Below are 26,145 nucleotides of genomic sequence, written 5' to 3' on the forward strand. Positions count from 1 at the left end.
TTGAACCTATCATGTATCATTAGTCATTCAGCCTATATTTATTGAGTACTTATTTCTATGCTGAGCATTAGTGCTCACTGATACAAGATTGAGTAGACAAAGCACTTGCCCTTGAGGCTGGTGGGTGAGACACCTACAAGTAGACAATTGCAACAGGATATGGTAGGAACTATAGTGAAGATATGTGCACAGTGTATTGAGAACACACAGCAAGACACCCTCTAAATCTGCCTGGGGAGTCCAGGACGAGTTCCCCAAGGAGGTCATGCTTGAGCTGAGGCTTATAGGATGAAAAAAAATGTGCTACGTAGATGATCTTAGAAAAAGCATTCCAGCAGAGGGAACAACTTGAGTAAGGTGTGATAAAGTATAATTATTTTCTGGAGTATAGGGCCAAATGGAGAGAAGGACAGAAGAAATGCAGGAGCCCAGTATACTCTGCTGAGATGCTTAGATAGTATTCTTCAGGCAAAGAGGATCCCCTGGAGAAGGGAATCCAGGAAGTGTCATATACAGATCTGCATGTTAAAAATATTCTAGTGGCAGCATGGTGATTGAATTAGAGGTAGCTAAGACCTAGGACAAGAAAGTAAGTTCAAAATAAAGTATAAAAGCCTGAGCTAGTGGGGATAGAAGGGAAGTGTATAATTCACAGGATTTTGTAATTGATTGGATGTGATTAGTGATATTGGAATCTAAGAATTGTGCTGAGGGCCCTGGCTTATTATATAAGTAAATGGATAGTGGTACCACAGAAATAATAAAAGAATAAGGAAGATCTGGGGAGATAGAAACAAGGAATGGTAGGGAGTAGGATGTAATGAGTTCAATTTTAGATACCTTGATTTGTTAATAGTCTTTATAGTGCTCCCAGGTGCAAATATTCACTAAGGAGCCAGAAATTCAGAACTGGAATTTGAGAGAAGGTAGGGCTTCAAAATAAAACGGGGAAGGAGCTAGTGTATTCATTGTATTGCATCAGTAGAGTTGAAGCTCATAATGAAGGAGATAGAATAGACACTGTAGACTTCTAAGAGAAAAATCTAAGGACAGAATTCCAATTGAACACTAGTATTTAAGGGACAAGCAAAGGAAAAGAAGATTAAGAAATAATAGCCAAAGGGGAAGGAAAGATCCAGGAAAAAAAAAAAAAAAAGTGCCATGGAAGCCAGAGAGAAGAGAGGTTCAAGGAGAGTATATAGTCAGTAGTATGAGAAATGGCCGATCACTGAGGTTGTCTAAGCATTTGATAATGAAGAGGACCTTGGCACCTCTACATATCAATAGTATGACACGTATTAAAGAGTAGAATGTGGACTCAGCAAGAGAACACATGGAAGTCTTCCCAGAGCTTCACTTAAAAGAAGTCAAGCAGTGACTGGAGGGAGACCGGTTCCAGAAATGACTTTTTAAATATTGGAGTGACACATAGAATTATGTTCTAAGAAGACAAAGCCAATGGACATGATCAGGTTCAAGGTAGATAAAGAAAGCATGCATGGATTTTGGAGAAAGCAGGAGGTTTTTATTGGAAAGACTGGTTGATAGATTAATATTGCCTTAGAGCAGTACCCCTCTGAGACAGATAAATATAAATGAGGATGCAGATAAGTTAATAAAGTGGGAGTCTAGAAATTAAGAATGTCTTTTTGTTCTCAAAAACAGAAATGAAGGTTCACTTCAAATGTGAGGGCAAAAGGTGTGAGGTAGGAAGAAGAATAGTGACTGTTAGAATACCTTGAGGACAGTAGGAGCAGGAGACCATTTGGGACATATAAAGAGATTTCTGAGTAGTTCTGAGAGCTGCTGTTTGAATACCATGAAAATGTAGGGAACATAATTTTATGTAGTTGGATGGTTTTCTTCAGTAGTGCTCCACATCTAGGACATAGGTGTGGAGAAGACAAATCTGGTTTGATATATAATTGGAGTTGTGGGTGTGATAGAGGCCAAGAGGATTAGAGACTTGATATCATTGGGTAGAGAGTCGCTGAATTCACACATTATGGAAGATCAGCCAGATTGGAAAGGATGTGGAATCAGGAGACTGGCCAACTTAGAAAGCAGGGTTCTCTGCAAGGTTGCCATAAACTACCCATGCCCAGGTGGAGGCATAGTGTCATGCAGAAAGGCATTAACCTGGAACTATGGCCTGTAAATCAAGAAACTTGCTTAATTAGTATTTCAGATGTTAAGCAGCTCAAGGTTATGATAAATTCATGGAGTTGAATGTAAGAGTTGAAGTCAGATTGAAGGACCTACCCAAGGAATGAAGACCAAGTGTTGCATAGATTTTCTCTTTGATATTAAAATTCCAGAATGATTGCAAGAGTTGGGGTGAACCAATAGTTGAAGTTCTTAATTCTTGTGGTAGAGCAGATGTCTCAACCTTGGTTTTACATTGAAATCGCCTAAGAAATAAAATAAAATAAAAATGCTGGTGCTTGTCCTCACACCCACAAATCAGTTTAATTAGTCTGGGTGGATTTCAAACGCTTTCCAGGTTATTTTAATGTGCAGCCAACATTAATAACCATTATTAGAGTGACCACAATCACAATGTCTGAGGGTAACAACTTCAAAAATAGAGGATATTATGGCCAGGTATTTAGTGCTTTGAATGTATAATAGCCTGAAATCAGCAACAGAGAGCTAAGAGGCCAGTGCTAACTCCAAGTCCCTGTGGTTCATGGTTGGATTATGTGAGAATGAACAGCCTATCCTGTACGGAACTGAAAGAAAAATGGTTTCTCAATAAAAAGCCAGTTTCACATACAGCAAGGATATATGATGATGGTTGCCTCTGACAGCCTGGGATACATGTTGAAAGGACTGGCAAGGAATTTGACTATGGTCAAATGCTACATGTGTAATATTATCCACTGTTTGGAATTCACCAGATTTAAGGATTTAGGAAGATGATAATATAAACTTTCAAAACATTTGTAACATTGGCATAGTCATCAAGACAGCCAATGGTATTTGTAGTCTATGTCAGGAACTGCGTGAGAGGCTATGATAGATACAGTCTCTAGTTTGTTTGTTTGTTTTGTTAATCCTCACCCGAGGATATTTTTCCATTGATTTTTAGGGAGAGTGGAAGAGAGAGGGAAAGACAGAGAGAAACATCGATGTGAGAGAGACACATCAATTGGTTGCCTCCTGCATGTGCCCAACCAGGGCCCAGCCAGGGAGGAGCCTGCAGCTGAGGTACGTGCCCTTGACCGGAATCAAACCCAGGACCTTTCGGTCCACAGTTCAAAGCTCTGTCCTCTGAGCCAGACCAGCTAGGGCTGTAGATATAGTCTTCATGTGCAGTGGCTTACCAGTATCCCTGGTGCTGTATCGTGCTGATTTTTGACATTGGGGTCACCTAATCCCCACCTCTGTGTGTTCCTGGCCAATAGCCTTGAACTAATTCTGACTCAGCCAGAGGAGATATAAGGAACTCTTACTGGCTGCCTGTGAAGTTGGCACTGCCCTTTCCTCTTCCTGATGCTCCTGTGTTGCCATGATAGAGACCTCTCACCTGCTTCCAAGACTCGCAGTTCTCACTGCCTATGCCAGTCCTCTACTTAGAACTCACTGCATCATAGTAGTGTGTTCCTTTTCCTCTCGCAGACTGATCTTCATGCTTAAAATACACCTTTATATCCATATCACTGCAGACTAATTCTTCTTAACTCTTGAGGAATGCTTCAGGCTAACCGACTGCTGTCCAAACCCTGATTCTAATAGATCTCGAAGAAAAACATAAAACAGCTAATGCAAGGGAGTTGCAGAGATAGGAATCCATTTGGACAAGGGCGTAGAAAGGTTATCATGGAGGAGATGGAACTCAGATTGGACTTTAACATTTAAGATACATAATTTCTTTTGTTGATTTGGTCTGCTTTGTCTGAATCCATGCATTATAATAGACTCCTACATATATTTTTCCTCTTAGGAATTTACCACTTGATAGTTTGACAATGTTTTACTTCCCTGTGGGGAAAAGTATAAAGAATGACCTACACTTATGTAAAAAGAAGTCCTAAGAACTGGTAATGTTGTCCCAGGTATTCAAAATGTCTCAGGTACGCTCTGAGTGATGACGCAAACAGCCAGCCCTTGAGAAATGTGTAACTGGGCTTCCTCAGCACCTGGCACAGTTGCATGTCTTCAGTTTAGTTTCTTTATCAGAATTTATATGGTTTGATCTTATCAAGATCCTGCCTTATAAACCTACCACAAATTCTATCAGATATTTAATTTCATATGTAAGTTTTATTTTTATTATCATACGTAAGATATATTTTACAAAAAGAACATGAAAAGTTGTCTCTGAAAAGTGACTAGAAGTGGAGGAGGGTCCTAAGTTCATAGAATTAGAAAACCGGTAACATAGAAGGAACTTCAAGATCATCCCCAGTGATTCTAGTCAACTCCCTTCATTTTATAGATGAGGAAATCGAGATCCAAGAGGGTTGTAAGAGTCACATTCCAAACACCACTCCTAATTAGCAGCTTGGCCCCATGTTCTCAGGCCAGCCCTGTTCCCTCCACCACCGAGTCACCGACAGCTGTCACCTGGACAGCTAGCCACGTTTTGTGTAACATTGGTGTTTTACATCCCTGTGTTATGTTTGTTTCATTGTACCCTTCTTCATGTGGACATCTTTAGAATTTTAGTCTTTATACCTTTTAAGGAAAAAAGGAAAGAAGCCTCCTGAATTGTTTTCTTTCTTTTTAAATTATTTCTGTTCAAACTACAGAATGAGCAGTAAAATTATACCTTTTAATAGCTTGGCAGCTGCTGGATCTTATTAAGTTCTTCCAAGTGGAACACACCTGTTCTGTTGCTAAATGTGCCAGGTCCCTTCCAACATTTCATCTGGTTCATTGAAATGTTAGTGGGTGGTGGAAGCATTTGCTCTCCCACTACAGAGGGAGGGGACAGGCTTGAGTTAGTGATTCTCCACCATAGGCTAGAGAACCCCCAAACGAATCAGTCACTATCTCTACCACAGGGACATAGGGGCAGGAGACTTGTCCTCAGGCTCACTCCAGAACATTTGTACCATACTGCGCTGTGAATTGGGAGCTAATAGGAGGAAGACTGTGCGATCTGGGAGGATAGCTTTAACAAATATATATCATGCTAACAACTTTGTGGGGGTTTTCTGTTGGTTTTTTGAGGAGGACATTTTTTTTAGGCTTTTTACTTTTTGCTATCCTATATCATTTGCTATACCTATATCATTCATTTATTTGGGGAGGGAAGTTGTTAAGTTCCTTTTTTTAAATATAATTATTTTAGTTTGCTCTATTAAAATAATATATGCTCATAGTTTTAAAAATTCAGCCAATAAAGAATACTTTAAATAAAAAATAAAACTCTGTCCTAAAATTCATTCATTATAACTTGCATTTCCTGTTTAAAACGTTCTCTGCACATGTAAATATACATGTCTTTATTCATGTCTATGTTTTAATGAAACTAGAATTATACTTAATATTCTGATGATTATCTTTCAGAATATAGCTTGGATATCTTTTCTTATTAGCACAGACAATTATGTTTAACAGTTTTAAATACTAAAATGGCAATTTTCTTTCTTTTTTTTTATTCCTAAAATGCCCAGGTGTTTTTTTTAGTTTCTGAAAACACTTGGTTTCCTTTTTTTATTGTTATAAAAACAAAACCCAGCCCTGGCAACGTGGCTCAATTGATCAAGTGTGATCCCATGCACTGAGAGGTCACCAGTTCAGTTCCCAGTCAGGGCACATGCCTGCGTTGCCCCAGTTTCTGGCTTGATCCCGGTAGGGACATGCAAGAGGCAGCTGATTGATGTTTCTCTCTCCCTCTCCATTCCTCTCTCTCTAAAATCAATAAAAACATATTTTTTAAAAACCCAAGAAGAAAATTACCCTCTATCTTCTATAAATGTTTAAACATTGACAAAAACAAGTCATGTTTTTTTAATACCAACATATAGTAATAATTATGCACAGGATTATATATGTGAATGTGGAGAAATTGCTATGATATTTTTGCTTATGTCTATCTAAAAACTCACTAAATGAATAATAGTTATTAGTTTTGCTATTCTAAGGGAACTATAAAAATATCCATTATAACTCATCTCTTCATGTGGCAAGAGTTTTAATTATTTTCAGTTTTTTATTTAGCATGTAGTCAGTGAGAGCAGGCTGGGTCAATTCAAAAGAGAGCTGGTTCCTAAACCAACGTGCATATTCCACTTATTAAGGGCCAGCTGCTTTTTTGTCTAGTACAGAACAAGAGGAAAGAACCCAAAAGGATCAGATAACAATGGTGGTTTTGCTTCCAGCCAAACACACACGCACACAAAACTTTACATTGACAATTCTGTCAATATCTCAGAAAAACAGTAAGCATGTATGTGTTCACAAAATATCTAATTTTCATCTGCCCTCTTCATCGCAAAAGTAGACAGTTTATTAAAGCCTGGATTAATTGTGCTATATTTCACTATCTTAAAAAATCACTTCATATAGGAAAAAATGTTTTTTCCATCTACTGTTCCTTGTACCAGGAGTTCATCTAAATTATTTTTAACCAGAGGAGTAATATGATTTTATTACTGTGTTAAATCCAACAACAAATTTATAGTAGACAGTGGTTTTTTTGGTATGGCAAAATAGTTCTTCCAAATACCTAGAAGTTAGTTAATGTACACTGAATCATTGAAAATGCAATCATAATTAGCATTGCCTCCTTCCTGTATCAATTTATATCTTTTTTAGTTTAGTAATTTTGTTTATCAAAGAAAATGCAGTTATGTGATATATTAAATAGATAAAATTAATCTATGCTTGGATTTGCTTTTAAATTTCAGGAATAATTAAATGTTTTTTCTTTATCCAAAGAGAACAAAATCAAAATCTTATAAGTAAAACTAAAGAATTTATTTGTATCCATGAAGAGTCTCAGTATAGGCAACACTGGTATGTATTTCTTTTCCCCCATAATTTGTTTCAATAACATAAATATTTTGAGGAAAAAATATTGCTTTCAAAAAATGTCATTTACATTTGAAAAATATTTGTCCCACAAAGAAAGTGTGCGGGACTCCAGTGATGTGACAGCAGAGCCAGTGTGAGTCACCTCACACCAGAGATTGCAACAGTAGAGTCTCTTACTGCTCTACACAGAGGAACTTTTAAAAAAAAAATTATTGATTTCAGAGAATAGGAGAGAGATAGAAACATCAATGAGAGAGAACCATCAACATCAGTCAGCTGCCTCCTACATACCCCCTCCTGGGGACCAAGCCCGCAACCCAGGCATGCGCCCTGATGGGGAATCAAACCATGACCTCTGGGTTCATGAGTTGATGCTCAAATATTGAGCCTCACTGGCCATGTTACTAAAGGGAACTTTAAAAGCCTTCACAATCTCTCTTACCCTGAAAGGAACTCATTAGGTCTTGACTTTCTTAAAGGTCTGGGGACCAATTCTGCTACTTATTCTCTTCTTTATACCTTTGCCTTGGCCATTGTATTTGGCATGTGTACTTCCGCCCCTGCTTTGTCTCTTCCCCCAGTTTCCTTGCTACTTTGGGCAATTCCCCTCCAAGTTTTCAGAGCCCCATTACCCTCAACAAACTGAATAACCCTCCTTCCAGGCTGCTTGTTTTTTCAATTTACCTAATCTGTGGGTAGGAGCTAGATTACTGCCAGTGGTTCTGAAATAAATAGACTGTGAGAGAATACCTCTTCAGTCTCCATCCCAAAACTAGGTATGTATCATTTCCTTGATGTTTTTCTAACTTCAGTTACTTAATATTTTTACAAAATAAAAGGGAGAAATTGTTTTCAATTTTAGCAACCCACTGATTATTCAGCTGATTTGAAGCTGAGTCCATCCAGCCTCTAATTTTCTTACACTTTCCATGAAAACTCAGTTTAGAGAATAATATAAATTCTCAATAAAGAATTCATAATTGTTCCAATAAACCACTGAAAAGTATTTGTAGGACATTTCTTCTGAGAAGTCAAATATAGATTTTATTCTTTGAATAATGATGTATAAAAAGTATAAAATAAGTAATGTTGTGCTACATCAAACCAATGTTCTACTTGGCCCAGTACTACCCTTCTGACAGTAAGGGTTGTTTGATAAAATGATACAGTGTTTGCTTTTCGTGATTATATTTTCAAAGGTTAACTTAAATATGAGTAATATCCTCTCAATCTATCCCAGATCTAAAATGTGAAAGATGTTATTGGGAGAGCTTCCAACCAATCATTCCTAGTTGTAAACTGTCCTTTTAGATCAGTGGTTCTCAACCTGTGGGTAGCGACCCCTTTGGGGTCGAATGACCCTTTCACAGGGGTCGCCTAAGACCATCGGAAAACACATATATAATTACATATTGTTTTTGTGATTAATCACTATGCTTTAATTATGTTCAATATGTAGCAATGAAAATATATCCTGCATATCAGATATTTACATTATGATTCATAACAGTAGCAAAATTACAGTTATGAAGTAGCAACGAAAATAATTTTATGGTTGGGGGTCACCAAAACATGAGGAACTGTATTAAGGGTCACGGCATTAGGAAGGTTGAGAACCACTGTTTTAAATAATGGCAGAATTGATGCTTATCAGTCACCCTGTCTTCTGATTCCACAATCAGCATGACCTTTTTTCAGAAGTTCCTGGACACCCTAATCTGCTGCCCTCTTGTTCTGTCAAGCACTCTAGGGTTTCTCAACCTTGGCACTATTGGCATTTGGGGCTAGATAATTCTTTGTTTTGGGGGGAATGTGCATTATAGGATGTTTAGCAGCATCCCTGCCTCTACCCATTAGGTGCCAGAAACACTAACACCCTCCAGATATAATAATGAAAAGTGTCCCCCAGACATTGCCAAATTTTCAGAATCTCTCTCTGACACACACACACACACACACACACACACACACACACACACCATTGAGAACTGTTCTATTTTAATTTTTTTAAAGTATATAATATTGTGTGTGAATATATGTTTTTCTTAAATAAAAATTTTCCTTATTTTAAGACCCTGTTCATGAAATTTTGCTTTCATGTTTTTCATTACTGGCAAATATGTAAATATTTGTAATGCAGCTATAGACTGCCCTCCTTTAAAACAACAGATTTACGTAGAGATGTATCCAGCCAGCTGTGTGAGATTCAACCTGAAGAGTTTATATAAAAATGTCTCTCAATTAAATTTAGATAGCTCTTGACTACCATTTGTTTCCTTTGCTTGATAAATTAAGCTACTCTTCCCATAGGCCATTGAAAATGAACTGTATGCTAATGTTCTTGTTATTACTTAGCAGTCACAATGACAGTGTCATAATGGCCTCTAGTTTTAATATCGTTCTCCTTTGGTTGACATAAAAAGAGAAGAACCTTTTTTACTTAAGTGTCTCTTTTATCCACACATACCATAAAAGATCTCATTCAACACAGTACAACAGGTTTGCTTTTATCCCTGTTTTACTGAGCTTTGTTGTACTTGAGTCTTTTCTTTCTTTTTACCCCTATTTCTGCTTCCCCGTTACTGTGGGTGCGCTTCAGCAGCCTCTTACACATTGGTGCACCTTACACTGGGGAAGCATTCCCCCGAGATCAGGAAGGCTACACATTACCCCGTCCTTAAACTCTCAGGCAGGAATAAGGTTTTTTTATTGCAACTTTTTTAATTACCACAAATCCCATGTATAATTATTTAATCTGTTATAGCTGCTAAGTGTATATGTTATAAATATTATAAAACAAAATGGTTTGTGCTTAGATATACATGATGGATATAAACCTGTGAAGATGGCAACCGAAGAACAAATTTAAAAGCCACATGGTCAAACAATTTTGTTTAATATAAATAGGTAGGTAGATGGATGGATAGATAGACAGACACACATGTACACATACTGAGATGATGAGGAATAAGGAATCATTTAGATTGGACTGCTGACAGACTGTAAGTATAATGAAAATTGAAGAAGGAAAAGATTAGGTAAAGGAAATTAGGTCAAAAGGAAAAGCATCTCTTACTGCTTCTCTCATGGCTCATGCATATGACTTTTTTCTTCTATTCCTTTCTTTCTTTTTGGATAGAAGTAAAAGGGCTAAAAGTTCCTTGAAGACAGGTGCTGTTTTGTTCAAAATTGAATTACCAGCATCAGGTGCAAAGCAGGTATAAATAAATGTTTACTGAATAAAGGATCGGGTAAACCAATAGGCGCAACTGTACTGAGGTCAGACCTGAACCCTGTCGGGGACATGAGCAGTGATAGAGTTGCACACAGGCAGATGTTCAGCAGTGCACAGAGGGTGACAGTGGACTTCGTAAAACTGCCAGCTCTCCTCCAGTGTCTCCAGGTTTCTTCCCTAATCTCCCATCTCTAGGGAATAGTTCTGCCTAAAAGATGAATTGGGTGATCCAGATGATTCTTTAGTGTGCAGGAATTCAAAAGGGGCTGGGTCTACCCAATGTGGCTAAGTTGGTTGAATATCATCGCATACACTGAGAGGTCACTGGTTCAATTCCTGTTCAGTGCACATGCCAAGGCTGTGGGCTCAATTCCTAGTGGGGGTGTGCAGGAGGCTGCCAAACAACACTTCTCTCTCTCTCCCTCTCTTCTTTCTTCTCTCTCTAAAATCAATAAAAACATTCCTTTTTTTTAAAAGAAAAAAGGGGGGGCTATTCTGATGTTTCCTGCTTTCTTGGTTATCAATCAGTTTTTACTCTCCCCAATCCAGGTCATTTAGATATACGTATTTTTTTAAACATATATTTTTATTGATTTCAGAGAGAGAGGGAGAGGGAGAAACATCAATGATCCGAGAGAATCACTGATCAATGGCTCTTGCACTGCCCCCACTGGGGATGGAGCCCGCAACGCGGTCTTGTGCCCTTGGCTGGAATCTAACCTGGGACCTTTCAGTCCGCAGGCTGATGCTCTGTCCACTGAGCGACACTGGCCAGGGCCGACCTAAGAGGTTTTCTCTGACCAATAGGTCTGGGATAGTCCTATCCCAGCGGGTCCTTCCGTCCGAGCAGCATCTCACTACAACGCGGGGCCACGGGATCCGGGGCTTCCGTGGTTTCGCATCTCAAAGCAATTTTCTTCCGGCCCAACTAATGTCATAAGGTTCTTCCAGTCACATCCCGGGACCTCATGTCTGAGTTCACAATAAACCTCTTGGTGGCTTGTCTTCCCCACCAGGCAATGGCGATGCTGATGGGATAAATGCCAGGAAATAAATGCATGGAAGCAATTATTTATCTGTTTGATGCCAGATGCGTACATTGTGCTTGGTGTGTGTGACTTTGCACACCTGTCTTATCAGTCCCCAGGCCTGAGGGTAAACCAGTTATCCATTTTTCTCACTTCTACTCTGGAATTTTATCATTGCTGAAGAAAGTCACATAATTGTATTGGTTGTCTGCATCTATTTCTGATTCCAGGTTTAATGAAGCCCATGGTCTTGACCATTCATTCATTGTTCTTCCTGATTGACTCCCTATCCCATTCCTTACAGTGCCTGGCTGATCAAAATAATGTCCACCTTTCTCAAGCTCTTAAGCTGTCACTCCTACTTGACTTTGTCTCCATGCTTTCTTGAAGAGAAGATATTCAACGTTAATTGCCTCAGCTTCTCATGCCTGCCTTCTCTGTATTTCTGTAATTCTGTAATTCTCTCTCAAAAGAGGAGGTAGATAGTCAAACATCAGAGGGTGCCGGGAGCCAGTCCATCCTTGCTGTTTCAAGGGACCTGGCATATATGGCATACTGTTCTTAATATGTTTGCTCACCTTCTTGGCACTATGTGTTTTAACCAAGGTCTCTGAGAAAGGTTGTTTCCCCAGGTAGGGATTTTCCCCTGAAGTTAGGGAGGGAATAAAACCTCTTAGCTAAGTGCCAGGCAGGTAATTAATCACTTTAACTACGAACAATCATGCTTAAGCTACATAATCTTTACTCCCTGGAATGGAGATAAGAAACGCCCTAACCTTTGGAATAGAGATTGATAGGATTGGAATCAACTGGTATAAATATACAGATGTAAGAACACAGAACTTAGGAGACAGAACCAGGAAGACAGAACCTACACAGAACCTAGAGACAGAAGAACTTCGCTGGAGAGAACATGGCAAAAGATCCTGGACTGAACCTGACTACAGAAATTGGCAAGAGAACCTGACTAGAATCTGGTGACTGAACCTGGCTGGAGAACCTGGACAGAACCTGGCTGGAGAACCTAGCAAGGGAACATGGCTACAGAACCTGGCTGGAGAACCTGGAGAACCTAGCAAGAGAACATGGACACAGAACCTGGCTGGAGATCCGAAGCAGAACCTCTCTGGAGATCCAGACCAGAACTTGGCTGGAGATCCTGGCTGGAGATCCTGGCTAGGCTGCTGATCAACTGAACACTGTCTCCGTGTCCTTCCTTCTTCGCCGACTCCGTCTACGCCTTTGGGAACCCCTGGACCTGCTGGGGTTGGACCCCCGCAAGAGGGGTTTACAGTATAATAGAAGTGTTCTGATAGAGTTCTATATTAAATGCTAGGGGAATAAATAGAAATGGTCCCTGACCTAAGCATAATGAATTCAGCAAAGGCTTTCCAGAGAAGTTCATTTCTAAATTGAGCTTTGTAGGAGAAAGTGCATTTGAGGCTGAGTAGATATATTGTAAGGCTTTATACACTTGGGCCACCACAAATATTTCATCACGGCTGGAGCTTAGGATGCAAAATTAAAAACAGAGCTGAACCTCAACAAGTAAGTAGATAGAATCAGGAAGGTTCTTGTATGGCATGTTTAAGAGCTGGGTTTTATCCTAAAGGTCAGTAGGGAGATAACAAAGGATGTAAAGCAGTGGTTCCCTTCATGGGACGCATGCCCCACAGGGGTGCAATTTGATTTTTATGGGGAGCAATTCAAGAATGAGTTATAACAATGAATTTTGCATTATGGTTCAAGGGGCCTTATAGCCTATCTAATAATAGACAAACATGGTAATTAACCATACCTCCGACACGCTTCCCATGGGCTAATCGGGGCGATATGCAAATTAATTGCCAACAAAGATGGTGGTTAATTTGCATATCCTGCAATGATGGGAGGTGAAAGGGGAAGGACGGAACAATGGTGATCGGAAACCCAGGCAGCAGGCAAGAGCTGGGGGAGGCGTGGGGCGGGGGGGGCAAAGGCAGCCGTCAGAAAGCAGGTCTGGCCTGTGGCCGCATGATTCCGACGGCGATCGGTGCAAGCTGGAGCCCGGGCGCAGGCTGGCTGCATGATCCCCGCGGCGATGGGGGCGAGCAGGAGCCCAGGCGCAAGCCGGCTTCATGATCCCCTCGGCGATGGGAGCGAGCGGGGGCACAGGCCACGTGATTCCCGCGGCGATGGGGGTGAGAGGGAGCCCGGGCACAGGCCGCATGATCCCCACGGCGATGGGGGCGAGCGGGAGCCTGGGCACAGGCCATGTGATCCCCGCGTTGATGGGGGCGAGCGGGGGCACAGGCCGCGTGATCCCCATGGCGATGGGGACGAGTGGGAGCCCAGGCGCAGGCCGCATGATCCCCGGACCTCCAGGTGTCCTGGGTTGCCGTCCAGCCTGCAGCCTGTGATCCCCTGGCGATCGGGGAGAGAGGGAGCCCGGGTGCAGGCGAGGCGGCACCTGGGCACCCCAGCACCTGACATGCAAAGGTTGGGGATGAAATGACTTTTCCCAACCACATCTGCAAATATCCTGGGGAAGGCATCACTGAAGAGTTCACAACTCTCTTACTTGGCAAGGAAGAAAAAAGTTGGCAACGGAAACAATGCCTTACATCAAACTCAAGGTCCGTCTGGGTAAAAAAGAATATTTCCAACGTAAAGTAGGGAGCAGGCAAAAATAATAGGTTCTCATGACTTCCACTGAAGATTGAGCATGTGACAGAGTCAAAACGAACATACAAATTAAAACAGACAGTGGACATTCAGATGACCTGAATCAACTGTCACTGTGCCAATAGCAACAATGCTTATGTGATAATGTAGTTTAACAAACATACAAAACAAGTCACATGATAAGAGAGATTCGGCTTCTAAAGTAAATTGAATATGTTCTTTAAAAATTCTCATGTCCTCCCCTCTGACTATAATTCTTAATTTTCCAATCAGAAAATTACCCCTAGGTGATCCAGTAACATGTAGAACTCCAGTAACCTAACTTATTTAAAAAACAAACATCCAAACCATTTTTAAAATATTTAAATTGATATTTTAGGGTTAAAATTACAGAAGATATTTAGATCAAAATATATTTTCTGAATAGAAAATATTTCAATTTTTGACTTAAAAAAATAAACATAAAAAAATACATAAGTGACACATTTTCCCAAGGAACTCTGAATTAGTACCTTTCCCTCTAACTTTCTTCAAATTAAGAGAATCTATGGAGTTCCCTATACTGCACAAGTTTTAATGAAAGAAAATAAGACTTTCTAAGAGCATCAAATACATGTTTTCTTATTTACAAACATATATACTCCTCTCTCTCTCCCTCTCTCTCTCTCTCTCTCTCTCTCTCTCTCTCTCTCTCTCTCTCTCAAATATATTCTTACTGATTCAGAGAGGAAGGGAGCGGGAGAGAGATAGAAACATCAATGATGAGAGAGAATCATTGATTGGCTGCCTCCTACACGCCCCTGTACTGGGGATCAAGCCCACAATCCGAGCATGTGGCCTGACCTGGAATCAAACTGTGACTTCAGGTTCATAGGTCAATGCTAAACCACTGAGTCACACCCGCCGGGCTCAATTCTTATTTATAAATTAATTCTAAGGACATATATAGCTTGAAAAGCTTTGGAAGCAGTTTCAAAAAAAACTATCTTTTAAGTAACAAGAAAACAGTTATAGAGGAAAGTTTAAATTAAAAGAAAAAAATTGTTTTAATTTATTCAAGAGTGGGAACATCCTCCATGAAAATGTGTACCTTGACTGTGGATGGCTGGGTGGCCTTATCACACCTTAGAAATTCAAATGCTTTTTACAATGACAAGAAAGAGAGTTTCATCTCATTTCTCTCCCAGGGTAGATGTCTGTCAACAGAAGGTGGACATCAATAAAAGGAGGGGCTTGCGCAATCAATCCAGAAAGTTAGCAATCTATGAATAATCCAGAACTCAGTATTTATCTCCTCTGCCACACACCCTCCCTCCCAGCCAGTGAGCAAGATCATTACTCTCAAGTCAAGTGCCCCCCAGTCACAGAGGCCCAATGCTGACATACAAAGCATACAAATAATTCTCACTCTGGCATAAAAGTGACAACTTTCTTGGAAGAAAAGCAGATACTGTAAATTTCTCAAAGTCTTCCTGAAACATTTTTTAAAGTAATTTTTACTTCTTTAGAAAAAATGCATACATGGCAAACCATCTGTAATAAAAGGCCCATTCTATAAAATTTTACCTGGTCCTACTCATACCTGCAATCATAATCATATTTACAGACAAATGTATCTATATTAATAAAAGAGTAATATGCTAATTAGACTGGGAGACTTTCCAGGAGACCTTCCAGATGTTCTTCTGGACAAAGCCATGGTGGCGGGGCCGAGGTAGAGGCGGTTAGAGGTCAAGAGGGGAGGGCAGTTGTGGGTGATCAGGCTGGTGGGGGGTGGGGCCATTGGGGGTAAGCAGACCAGCAGAGGGGCCAGTTGGGGGCAAGCAGGCCATCAGTGGGGGTCAGTTGGAGGTGATCAGGACAGCAGGGGGGCAGTTTGGAGTGAGCAGGCCAGCAGGGTGATGGTTGGGGATGAGCAGGCCAGTGGGGAAGGAAAGAAGGGGCGAGCAGGCCAGCAAGGGGGGGGGGGGGCAGTTGGGAGTGATCAGGCTGGCGGGGGGGCATTTGGGGGCAAGCAGGCAGGCAGGCAGAGTGGTTAGAGGCAATCAGGCAGGCAGGCAGGTGAGCGGTTAGGAGCCAGCAGTCCCGGATTACGAGAGGGATGTCTGACTGCTGACTTAGGCCCGATCCCTGTAAACTGGCAGGATATTTTTCGAGGGGCCCCAAATTGGAGAGGGTGCAAGCCAGGCTGAGGAACACACCCTCCCCTGTGCACGAATTTTGTGCACCGGGCCACTAGTACAGTTTATATACATATTGTGGTATATTTATGCATTTCAGTTCTCTATGATATGTTTTGAAACTTTATTTGCTATTTTTTCATATCACTTCATATTATTATTTAATTTTGTTTTATTGCTTAAAGTATTACAAGAGTAGTACATATGTCTCCTTTTTTTTCCCCCTTGACCTTCCCTCGACCTCCCCTACCCCCCAGTGTCTTGTGTCCATTGGTTATGCTTATATGCATGCATATAAGTCCTTCGGTTGATCTCTTACCACCACCCCCAACCCTCCATGGCCTTCCCACTGTAGTTTGACAGTCTGTTCAATGCTGCTCTACCTCTGTATTTATTTTTGTTCATCAGTTTATAATGGTCTTTATTATCCATATATGAGTGAGATCATGGGGTATTTTTCTTTCATTGACTGGCTTATTTCACTTAGTATAATGCTCTCCAGTTCCACCCATGCTGTGGCAAATGGTAAGAATTCCTTCTTTTTTTACATCAGCATATTATTCCATTGTGTAGATGTACCACGGTTTTCTAATCCATTCATCTGTTGATGGGCACTTATATTATTATTTTTTTAAACAATTTCTTAGTGATTACTTCCTCAGTACTTTAACTGTCCTTTCATTCTTTTATTTTTCTCTTTCATGGATGCCATGTTCTTTGGAAGCTTGTTTAGACCAAGTTAATGGCCTTTTAGGCTTCCGCCACATGAATAGAAGTTCACTTTTGAATAATAAGATTTGTATGTCACGGGGGGTAGGGGGGCACCAGGATTTTAGAGATGCTTATGTGGGGCATGGCCAAAAAAAGGTTGGGAACCACTGATGTAAAGCATGGAAGATGGCATCAAATTGGTTCTTTCAAAAACTCATTCTAGAAACTCTGAAAAGACTAGGAAAAAGCAGTACTAGAAGAAGTAAGAGCAGGAAGGGCCATTGCAATAATCCAAGCCAAACATTGAGAAACTAGAATTTGGTAACTAAATCCACATGCAGAAAAAGGAGAAATCTAGGTTTCCAGTTTGAACACCTTTATGTATAAGAAAATAAGAATTTCACTTATGGAACACATGAAGTCTGAGTATATATATGTACAGCAGCCAATTGCAAATCTCTTAAAGGCTTCTATGGGACTCAGGAGAGATTTGGAAACTCAGACTTAATCCTGGCTGAAGTGGCTCAGTGGTTGAGCATCAACCTAGGAATCAGGAGGTCACGGTTCGATTCCCGGTCAGAGCATACTAGTATGCCTGGGTTGCGGGCTCGATCCTCAGTGTGGGGTGTGCAGGAGACAGCCAATCAATGATTCTCTCTTATTATTGATGTTTCTACCTCTTTAGTCCTCTCCCTTCCCCTCCAAAAAATCAATCCTATCTAATAAAGATGGAATATGCAAATTGATCATCACTTCGCAACCAAGATTATGGCGCCCATAGCCACAAGATGGCAGCGCCCAGTCCCCTCAGCACCACCGGAGTCCCCCAGTCCTTTAAGCCCTCACCGCAAGGGCGAGCGGCAAGCAGTCCCCTGCAGCGAGCAGACATCAGGGCCCGTGGTGGCGTCAAGCAGGCAGGTCCACAGAGAGCAGAGAACCACGGGGATCAGGCCTAAGCCATCAGTAGGACATCCCCCGAGGGCTCCCAGATTGGAGAGGGTGCAGGTTGGGCTGAGGGGACCCCTCCCCCCTCCTGTGCACAAATTTCATGCACTGGGCCTCAAAAAGATAGATATATATCTTTCCAAAAGAAAAAGAGAACTCAGACTTAAAAGCCACTTTTTGATGAAAATTTATGGATCCAGCTGTTTTAGAAAAACTACTATGTTTATAAGATTTGGTGAAAACCAGCGATTGCCAGATCATTATGAAGAAAACAGGAGATCTGAGTTCATCGTATAGAATTGGAAGTCATTAGCATAAATGTGCTGTTGAATCCATGGGAATAATGAAGTGTAAAGAATGAAAAGGATAAAGGGTGGAAGTCAATAAAGAATGCCAGGTTTTTTTTGGAGGGGAAGAGCTTGGGAAGGGCATTGCTATGAAACAGCCCCCTGATCCCTGCCTACAGCAGTCTTCATTCTTCCATGCTCCAGCCTTTAATGTTCCTTTTACCTGCCTGCTGGAGAGACTTTCCTAAAATGGAAATCAAGTCATGACTTCCCAGCTCAGAAATCTTAGTTGACTCTACCTTTGTCCACATAGTCCAAATTTCGTGAATTTTTTTGAGATCCCAGTAGAAGTTTTGACCTACTTTTCCTCATCCTCCAAACAGGCTCCTGAGTATGCTGCCCTGCAGACACAACCCTCAAACTTTTGCTCACCCCATTTTCTTGAACTATGTCGTTTTTGGTGCTTCTCCAATTATCAGAATTTCAGTTTATCCCTTAAGATCTAACGAAATGCTCCTTCTGCTGAATTCTTCTTAAAAGCCTGTTACAATTCAAGCTTTGTGTTCTTTCCCCCACACATTTCCTGTTCACCTTTGTCATAACGTCTATCTCCCTCTGCCTCCTTAGCTGTATCCATTTCTGTCCCTTTTGAGTACAAGCTCCTTGAGGCTCCCGGCTTTGTATCCCTGGTGTCCAGCACAGTGCCTCACTGGTAGAGTGGTGTTCCACAAGTATGGGTTGTTTAATGGGTAACATTAGTATCCAAAACTACAAATCATGAATCACAGTGAAGGACTTCACCTTTTAGTGTATTTGTGGAAACTGCATCTTGATGCAGAGGAATATTTTGTCCTTAAGTGAAAGCATTGTAATTGGAGGATTTAGCATCAAATACAGCTCACATTATAATAAATTTTAAGATCAAAGAATCAAATCTATATGACTATTTAAAATCATAAAACTGTGCTCCTAGAAACAGAACTTGAGCAATAGAGGAGACCTGAGGAAGTTGTCTAGTCCAGTTGTGAACTCTCTGTAGAACCCGATTCCTCGGCTCTAGGGTGGGCTGGGGGGCAAGGTGTCCGGGCCACCAAACCTTGCTTTACCTAGAGTACCTCTGCCTTTAAGTGTTTATATGCAAGGCTTCCAAACAAATTTGTACTGAAAAATTGTTTTGCTGTTAAATCGTTTTGAAAGTCAGGATCGTAACCTTCAGGCAACTTCTATACCCTTGGTGACTCTGGGCCTCCACTTGCTCATTTGTAAAATAGAGAATGGTGTTGTGATTGTTCATGCTTCCATTCTGAGCCCCTGCTGTCCATTTCCAAGTAAAAAACAGACCCCAAAGAGAAGCGACTTACTTCAGTCACATAGAGGATTAATGACAGAACCAAGGCTAGAATTTAACCACCGACCCTGGTTGTTGTTGTTGTTTTTCTCTCTCTCTCTTTTTTAAAAAACAAATTATGGATTTGAATTATATGGAAAAGGTAGAGATATCAGGATTATATAAACAGCATGTAAAAATTGGGCTGTAGTGTTTTTATATCAAATTTGCTTTGTTTAAAGCTGGTGTGCTAGTTACAGCAAGCATTAAGTGAACACTTACTTAATTTTCCACTCATTCTTTAAGTGTATAAGAAATATTTGGATGAGTTCTTTGCATGGCCCATTTCTCTTTTACAAAGCTACTTATGAGTTATTTTCTTCTTGGTTAATCGCCATGTAATCAGTAAGAGCACTTAAAATCATTCCACTAATCATTCCTTTCATGTTTAAGTCTCGCTGCATCTAAATTTAAAAGCATCAGTAAGACATTGAGAGGTTTGGGGAAGCAGGAGTCTCTAGGTTATCATCCCTTTATTCATCTTTTTGCTTTGCTCGTCTTCCTCTCTTCATCCCTTCCTCTCCAAATCAAGGGTATCCATGAAGAGGAATGGAAGTCACAAAACAACTGTCTGAGAGGTTGTGTGGACAGGCGGGAAAGAACTCTCAATATTTTACATATAGTTGAGTAGACTGTGAAAATATAGAATATACTGAAGAGATTACGAAGTCAAAATGCAATGAACTTAAGTAGCAAACCATCTAGTATTACTAGATTAATTTAGGCTGATGCTATAGGACTTTGTTTGCCACACACATGTAAGCTGGCTTTCCTTACAGAGCACTTAAGAGAACTGTTGGTATAGTTGTGTTCAGAGCCTGGCATGCTCTCTCCTCCTTCAGCAAGTTGGTGGGTTTTCAGCATGTGAATATTACCTGGTCATCTTCTCTAATTTTTGACTTACTGTTTGTTTTCTTCTTCTTTTACAATAGTCAGTCAGCAAGGACAAGTCTCAGGATTTCAGATGTGGCTCAGAATCTATGGCACAGTAAGCAACTTCTCTTCCTAAATAATTTACCGTGATAGATAGTTGTCATTTTTTATTAAGGACAATTTCTCATTTTCCTTTTCAAAACATCACACTCTTAGTTAAGTTTCAGATCATTAATTTTTAAAAGAGTTTATTTAGCTGTTGCCCTGGCCAGTTTGGCTCAGTGGGTGGAGCATTGGCCTGTGGACTGAAGGGTCATGGGTTCAAAGGCACATACCTGGTTGCAGTCTATATCCTTGGGTGAGGATTAACAAAAAAAATAATTAAAAATAATATAAAATAAAAGAGTTTAGCTGCTTTGAGGAGAATATTTTAATGATTGGACGTTGAGGAAGTGTATGAAAAGTTGTAAGAAATAAAATTAAAATATCACACTAAAGTTTTCTTTCTGTGGACCCATTTTGTCATGTCATTTATCTTAGTTTGAGTAACTTTTGAAATGACATTAACTGAAAACAAGTAGATTATGTGGTGAAAAAAAAATTATGAAATGTCTATTTTTAGGCATTAAAGAAAAAAGGTAGTACCCAGAACACTAGCATTGTACATTTTCTACAAATGTCTAATGTATTTGAGCAATCTATTTTGAGGTATTCATTTTAAAAGATCTCTAGGAAGTTTCGTATTTTTATTTGTTACTTGCTAAATCACTTAATACATAAATAGAAAATTCCTCTTTTAACTTCACAAAATTACATCAAAACATTCCCCAAATATTTCTCAATTTTTGTCATGGCAGATTATTTTGTACCTAATTTTAAGCCCAAACTTTATACTCACACATTACTAGCAAACTATTACATACCTCAAACATGCCTAGGACAAATTAGCTATCTGTTGTGCCCTCCCATCACCCCCATAACACATGAGTGCATGCTTACACACGTGCACACAGATAATCCCTGCTGCGTTTCCTTCAAGGAAATACTTTTTCAAGTTAACCCTATTATACGCTTTGACATTTTGAAAAATAATGTCTTCCGGTTCAAAAATTCTGATTCAGATTACAGTCTAATTTACAGGAATTATCAAATGAAAGCATGCATTCTTTTGCAAGATAATATTTCAGTCTACAGACAAGAGATAAGCGTGAGTTTTAAATGGCATTTAAAAGAGTCACCGAATCATGACCTAGAAGATGCCTTAGAAATTCTTTCTGTATCCCTTGTTTTTTAATCAAGAAAACTAATAGGAAAGGTCTTGTGCAAATTGCACAGGACACATTTATGTCAGCCTAGGACCAAGACCTATGTCTCCTGATTCCCAGGTGTGTGTGTGTGTGTGTGTGTGTTTAACTATATTCAGTGTTGTCAGGCTCCTTGGTAACACACCATTTTGCTGTAAGTTTAAAATTTTTCTTTTTGACAGAGAAAATGTATTCGCTATATATAGCCCTGTATCAGTTCAGAGCACAGTCACGCACATTATCACATTTGAGTCTCCCACTGCCCTGGGAGAGATGCAGACCAGTATTCTGAACCCTCTTTTCCATGAGGAGAAACAAGGTCTGAGAGGCTGTGATCCGGTACCAGATCATAGGCCCTCTCTTTCCTCATCTGTGCTTTTCATTCTTTCCAGGCTTTCCCTCTCATCTGTCAAAAGGTCCAAACACATCCCAGGTCTTTCTGGTTTTTTGTTTTATCTGCCAAGTATGTTTTCAGTTCCAGTCTCTGAATAATTGAAATTTTATATAATAGTTGATAATACAGTCACTGACCCTGAGGAGATTATACTTCACGAGAGATTACACATATGAAAAAATAGACTGGCCCTGGCCAGGGTGGCTCAGTTGGTCGAGCATCATCCCATCACCGAATGGGTTGCAGGTTCATTTCCCAGTCAGGGCACATTGGTTTTGGGCTCAATCCCCAAAAATGGGTGGGCAGGAGGCAGCCAATTGATGTTTTCCTCTCACATGGATCTCTCCTCTCTCTCCCTCTCTCTCTCTCCCTCCCTCCCTCCCTCCCTCCCTCCCTCCCTCCCTCCCCCTTCCTCTCTTTCTAAAACTCAATAAAAAATATTTTAAGAATATAACTGGAACAATAAGGACAAACTCTATTTCAACAACCAAAAAAATGACCACATTTAATACATCATGGAAACAGTGCTCTCAGTGTCCTTGAACAGGTTTTTAAAACTTTTTACCTAATATGTGAATGAAAGACTGTAGTCACTCTGACTACGTTGGATACCTGTTTCCAGGTGATACAGGGATCCTTGCCATATTCTCCAGATTCAAGTTCAAAAAGCCTCACAAACATCCCAGCTTCTCAAGACTGTCAGAGCAGCTTGGCTTCTCCTTTCGAACATAGTGTTTGAGGAGCTCCTGAAACTAAATTTTCATGAGAAGTTCAGATATGTCTAAATGCTCCAGTTCATCTAAAGCCATTGGGCTTTCCCTGTACTCGTAGTTTCTTAGAATCAGGATGAATCAAGATACATTTCTCATGACTTGAAAACCATAGGCTAGTGAATACTATTTATAGCCCAGTATGTACCCTAAAGGTCATCTCTATTTCTTTAACTTAACTGAGTCCATTGTACCCAAGTACAGGGAGAGTAGACATTCTTCTTCCCGACCTTATGGAAAATAAGTGGGAAAGCATTCATTCTCTTTTTATTGCCATTAATTATGATTTTATTATAGAGCTTTTTTCATAAATGCCCTTTCAGGTAGTTTCCTCCATTTTCTAGTTTTCCAAGAGTTTGTATCAGGAATGGATGTTGGATTTTTGTCAAATGCTTTTTCTGCATGTTAAGATACTCATATGCATTTTTTAATGTTTTAATGTGGTAAATAACATAGATATTTAAATAGTAAACCAACTTTCATTCTTAGCATAAATTGGCTTGATTTCTGAAATTTTATTTAAAATTGTTTGATTTTGTTCATGAGAAGCACAGGTCTATAGTTTTTTTTCCTTGTTATGTTTTAGGCTGGTTTTGGTATCAGGGTATGAATGAATTGGGAATGATTCCCATCCCAGATTTGGTGTTCTTTCTTTTGTAAATTCTATTTCTTTATTGATATTCTCTTTTTTGGTGAGACAGTTTTCTCATATTTCCCCATAGTTCTTTATACAAGGCAATATATTGCTGTATTCATATATTTTATTTCTATACATGCTATAAGCCGCTCACTGCAATGTTATTTTTCTTTTTCTTAAACTGCCATCTTTTGAAGAGATAAAAAATATTAAAGTCTTTCATACTCATCCATTTTGTTACATTTCCAACGTTTTTCATTCTTTTATGTAGATTCACATTTCCAACTATCATGCTTGGTTGTTTTTTTTTGCCTAAAGAATTCCCTTTAATATATCTTGTAGTGTTGGCTAGCTAAAAATGAATACCTTTAATTTTTGCATGTCTAAGAAGGTCTATTTCACCTTTCTTTTTGAAAGCTGTTTTCATCTGGTATACAGTTCTGTGTTGAAAGATTTGCTGTTTGTTTGTCTGTTACTAGAAAGATACCAGCAAGAAATAGACTGTTATGCTTATCTGTGTTCCTCTGCATAGCATGTTTTCCCCCACTTTGGCTATGTTTAAGATGTCTCTTTATCACTAGTTTTGGGCACTTTAATTATGATGTGCTTAGTTGTGATTTTCTTTGTATTTCTTGTGCTAGGGATTAGTTGAGCTTGGTTCTGTAGGTTTATACTTTTCATCAAATTTGAAACATTTAGGGCCACTTTTTCTTTTGCCTTATTCTTTTTTCTGTGCCCAATTGTTTCTCTCCTCTTCTTTGAAGATTCCAGTTACATGTATGTTAAGCCATATGAAGATGTCCCATGTTACCAGTGTGGCTCAGTTGGTTGAGCATCATCCCATGTGCCAAAAGGTTGTTGGTTCCATTCCTGGTCCGAGCACATGCCTGGGTTGCGGCTCGGTACCCAGTGGGGGGCATGCAGGAAGCAGCCAATTGATGTTTCTCTCTCCCTCTCTCTTCCTCTCTCTCTAAAAAATCAATAAAAGCATATCTTAAAAAAAGATGTCCCACAGCTCACTAATGCTTTGTTTATTTTTTAAATTCTTTTTTGTCTATGTTTCATCTTGGATTGTTTCTATTGCTATGTCTTCCAAGTTGTTTAATCTTTTCCTTGCAATATCTTCTCTGCCTTTAATCTTATCCAGAATATTTTTCATCTCAGACATTTTAATTTTCATCTCTGAAAATTCATTTTGGGTCTTCTATATATCTTTCATGCTTCTACTTTACCTTTAGAGCAAGTGGAATACAATTACAACTGTGATAATGTCTTTGTCTGATAATTCTCACATCTGTGTCATTTCTGGGTTAGTTCCCTGTGGTATTTTTATTATGGGTTATATTTTATTATGGGTTATATTATGGGTTATTTTATTATGGGTTATATTTTCTTATTTTTTGCCCCCCACTCCTGGTAAATTTGTATTGGATGCCACACACTGAAATTTTTGTCATTGGCTGCTAGATATTTTTGTATTCCCGGAAATATTCTTGAGCTCTGTCTGGAATGTGGTTAAGCTGCTTGAAAACTGTGTAATCCTTTCAGGTCTTGCTTTTAGGGTGGGACTGGAACCATGTTTAGTCTAGGGCTACCTATTCCTCACTACTGACACGATCCCTCTCCCAGTGCCCTCTGAGTGGTGAGGCTCTCCAAGCCAGCTGGCGGGCACAGGCCCTGCTCCTGAATTTTCTAAGTACATGCGCTCATCAGTGCTCTGTAGGTCTTCAGGTTTGCTCACCATGAGCCTGTGTCCTCTGGCATTCTTGAGCTCTGCCCACTTTAGTTTCCCAAACTGTCAGCGCTTACTCATGTTGTCACCAGGCTCCATGCAGGTTTCATCTCCCGGTGCCATGGCCTGGAAACATGTGATAAACATGTGATCAACTGGGCAATTGTAGGGCTCATCTCCTTTATTTTCCCTATCTTGGGGAACGCTATTCTTTGTTGTCTCTGATTTAGTGTCTTGAAAATTGTTGGTTTGTGTATTTTGTCCAGTTTTTTTGGTTGTTTTCAGCAAATCTGGTTCCGGTTACTTTGTTAGCTGTAATCAAAGGTCTGGATGTTTTATTATGTCTTTTCAAGTTTTCTTTCCGGGTATCTTTGGTTGAGTCCACTGTGCGTGTGTGTAATTTCATTAGTTGTCCAAATACAAAAAGAGTCTACATACGAGTAAGTGTAGACTTCTGACTTCTCTTGAAAATAATCCACACTGTGCATTCTTCCGTGGCATCTGCCAGCTGGAGCTGAGACAGTGGGCTGCTCCCATGGCTGGTCACCCACCTCCAGCCTGTCACAGTGCTGTTGTATTGACTGTGACTTCCCTCATTCACCTTACACTGTGGCCTGCACAGACTTTTGAGTTTACTTTAATGTTACAGCATAGGTTTCAGACTGATTAAGATTGTAAATCATCAGTCCTTTTTTCAGAGCTGTTAGAACACTAACCTGGTGTCATACTCCTTTTCAACTTTTCTCACTCATCATTCTACTCTTTTCTTAAATATACTTTATTCATTCTTTCATCTTTATAATTTCTGACCTTTTTTTTCTCAGTCATCTGACTTCATTTTACTTACCTATACATTTCCACATTAGTGTTCTCAAGCTGCCATAGCAATACCACAACATGGTGGCTTCAACAACAGAAATTTATTTTTCAACAGTTCTGGAAGCTGTAACTTCAAGATTGCAGCAGGGTAGCAGGTGGCCACCTTCTTGTTGTGTCCTCACGTGACCTTGC

The 26,145-nt window shown here is 39.9% G+C and overlaps 1 protein-coding gene across 1 annotated transcript in view; it reads left to right on the forward strand.

Moving 5' to 3' along the window:
- The window catches only part of AHI1 (Abelson helper integration site 1), a 163,571-nt gene that overhangs the window by 129,896 nt on the left and 7,530 nt on the right, over window positions 1-26,145 (forward strand). The window contains exon 24 of the mRNA XM_081094098.1: window positions 20,357-20,412. Within this exon, the coding sequence (XP_080950224.1) occupies window positions 20,357-20,412 (56 nt within the window). The remainder of the gene's footprint in view (window positions 1-20,356; window positions 20,413-26,145) is intronic.

The sequence above is a fragment of the Myotis nattereri genome (assembly GCF_964212035.1).
Source record: "Myotis nattereri genome assembly, chromosome: 6".
Taxonomy (NCBI): Eukaryota; Metazoa; Chordata; class Mammalia; order Chiroptera; family Vespertilionidae; genus Myotis; species Myotis nattereri.